The sequence below is a fragment of the Scaptodrosophila lebanonensis genome, unplaced genomic scaffold (genome assembly GCF_003285725.1).
Source record: "Scaptodrosophila lebanonensis strain 11010-0011.00,11010-0021.00 unplaced genomic scaffold, SlebRS2 tig00000096-arrow-pilon, whole genome shotgun sequence".
NCBI classification, from domain to species: Eukaryota; Metazoa; Arthropoda; class Insecta; order Diptera; family Drosophilidae; genus Scaptodrosophila; species Scaptodrosophila lebanonensis.
Genome location: NW_022060567.1, coordinates 4,026,732 through 4,029,509, shown reverse-complemented (window position 1 = coordinate 4,029,509; position 2,778 = coordinate 4,026,732). Strand labels below are relative to the sequence as shown.

The window sequence follows — 2,778 nt, the reverse complement described above, 5'->3', positions numbered from 1 at the left end:
GCGGCTGTTTTGGCTTTCCAATTTTTTCAAGCAAGGAAACAAGCGCGTCTGTAAACACAGTTTTATTGCAAAAGTATGGGAATGTATGAGAGCATTTGAAACTTAATCGTCATTCCCCAAAAGCACCTGCTGTCACTCTTGGTGTTAGTGTTTTCTTTTTTTTTTTTTTTTTTGTCTGTCAATCAGTGTGATTTCTTGTAGTTTTAGGCGCCTGCTCCTACATTCGGCTCATCATCGGCATCATTATCGTGCTCAGCCTCCGGAGGAGCGACTGGCGGAGCCACTGGCGGAGCGACTGGCGGAGCGAACGGCGTAGCGAACGGCGTAGCAAACGGCGGAGGAAACATGTTAGGTATATCGGGAAAGGTCGGCATGGGGTAGAAGTTGGCCGAGGCGAAAAGATCCTGAAAAATATCGTAGTTAACCGGCGCCTGGACCGAAAAAGGCATTAATGAAAGGCACACGTGAATGTATGTTTCTGTAATACTTACCTGTGCAAAAAAAATATCCTCTAGAGAAGGTTCGCTCAAGACGATGCGGCACAGAGGACAACGAAGTTGAATAGTATGCCGAGTTGACTTCTCAAAGAGCTCGTAGCACGGCTTGCAGAAAGAGTGTCCGCACTTCACGAAGAACGGGTTCTGCTTCTCCTCTAGACAAATGGCACATGTTTCTCTATTCGGGTTGGCAGTCACAGATCTTTGTTTAGCCAAATCGCTCATGTTTAAAGAAGTCGTTTTCTTTTCTCGGGCACAAAACTTCGATTTTTTATCTAAAAGGCGCTCCAAAAACGGACTTGAACTAAAATTAAATCAAATATGCACGATGTGAACGATTTAGCTAACCGAACTCGAATGAGACTTGTTAGGTACACCTGGAAGTTTAGATAAAATTCAATTGAATGCAAAAGCACAGCATACTGACACAAAAGAATTTTTTAAATTTTTAGCTGGCAATGCCGTTTATCGGGGATGCCATAGAAATCCCTTTCAACCAAATTACAGGTTTTGTCTAGATATTTGATTAGGAAAGCAAAGAAAACCTTATAATTTTCTCAACAATCTGCATCAAAAATATTTTGCATTTCTATTGTAATATATTGTTAAAGAAGCTAATAACTAAATCTCCAAGTCCAAGTCTTTGTCCACTCGCTTGCTTTAGCGACCCTGGTTTTTGATTTGCAACCTGTAATATAAATACACACAATCACGTGGCATCTGAATTTGCAATATTTAAATTTGCAATACAAATGGCTTTTTTGAATTTTATTTAACTTAGTGCGTTACAGAATGAAATAACACAAAACAAGTCAGTCTTGAAATTCCGTAATACCTACGAACTTTTCGAGCGATGACCACACTTGGCGGTGAGTCTGGACATAGCTAGCCGAAAAGCAAATAATATTATTAATAGTTCATTAGGTTTTTTTTTTAATTTTTTTCATAGATTGTTTTCCTATGTCGACAGTCAACGTTTGTTGACATACATATAAATAAATAAATAAATAAAATGACGGAACGAATAGATCCACTTTCCCGAAGAGTAAAGCATATTATACACATGTTTATAGCCTGTACCCAAAGGGTGAAAGGCTATACTAGTTTTGTGCGCATGTATGAAACACACAGAAGGAGGCGTGGCAGACCCCACAAAGTATATATATTCTTGATTAGGGTGACAAGCCGAGTCTGCGTCTGTCCGTCTGTATGAGCGCAAAGATCTCAGAAGGTACAAGAGCTAGAATGATTAAACGTGGTATCCAGGTTCGCCTGAGCCCTAGGCAGGTCAAGTTTTTTATTTTTTATTTTGATACCCCCCACTCCCCCCCAAATCGTATTTTTGTTTATAAATTCCGTAATTCTTGGAATTTGGAAACATTTGAAAATTTTGTTGTACATCCAGTTTGTGCTTTGGTGTCCGTGTGTCTGTGTGTTTCATCATGATAGGTCAACTCTGAAGAAAGTTATAGCCATAAATAAAATCGCTGCCTGCAGCTCCTTTTTTGTGGATAGTACAGGCTATTTTACTGCCGGGTTTGCTCGACTGTAGCGTTCTCTCTTGTTGTATATATACTCGTACATTTTCTTTTCTTAAAATTTCGCAATTATTTCGTTTTTCATATTAATTGGCCATATAAAAAAACGAAAAAATGAAAAATGTAATAAAAAAACACCTTGATCGACTATACATCTTTCTATGGCTGCATATTTAAATGTCCCTTGCTCTTATAATATATATGTAGATATTCGGATATACGGACGGGTTTGTCATGCTGGTCAAGAATATATATGTTTTAGATTTGTCACTTTGCAGAAACCTAACATAAAGAATTAAATTTCAATTACATATTAGGGTGGCTGTTTTACCTTCAGAATACGATTGGGGCGCCTTATTAGTACGATTCCATTAAAAAATCAAAGTATGGTATTGAATTGTGACCGTTAAAGATTTTCAAATGGTCGCCAAGGCTTAGGGCATTTCTCAGTTTCCGCTAAATACGCTGGCATTCTAAAAACTGAGACACTTTGCCTGATACGATTTATTTTCCTGGCTTAAAAATTGAATGCTTCTTTCTAAGTGGGGTTTTTATTAGTATTATGATCGGAAATATTAAGAAAGAAGTCCGGCTATTATATAAATAAATAAATAAATGTCATTGAAACAGTGCAAATAGAGTTTGAAAAGTGTTTGAACAGCTCGCAAATGCAACCCAACTCTACCGACTAGTGTATATTCTTTCTCTAATGCCTCTCTCTAATATTATTATTTTATAAGGCC

General features: G+C 37.7%; 1 protein-coding gene across 1 annotated transcript; it reads right to left on the bottom strand.

Moving 5' to 3' along the window:
* Nucleotides 1-203: 203 nt before the first annotated feature.
* Nucleotides 204-822, bottom strand: LOC115627699 (E3 ubiquitin-protein ligase TRIM47-like). The gene is made up of 2 exons (XM_030523442.1): nt 492-822; nt 204-431 (listed from the first exon to the last, which is right to left on the bottom strand). The coding sequence occupies exons 1-2, from the start codon at nt 720-722 to the stop codon at nt 204-206; spliced, it is 459 nt and encodes a 152-aa protein (XP_030379302.1). The 5' UTR covers nt 723-822.
* Between the last annotated feature and the right edge of the window lie 1,956 nt (nt 823-2,778).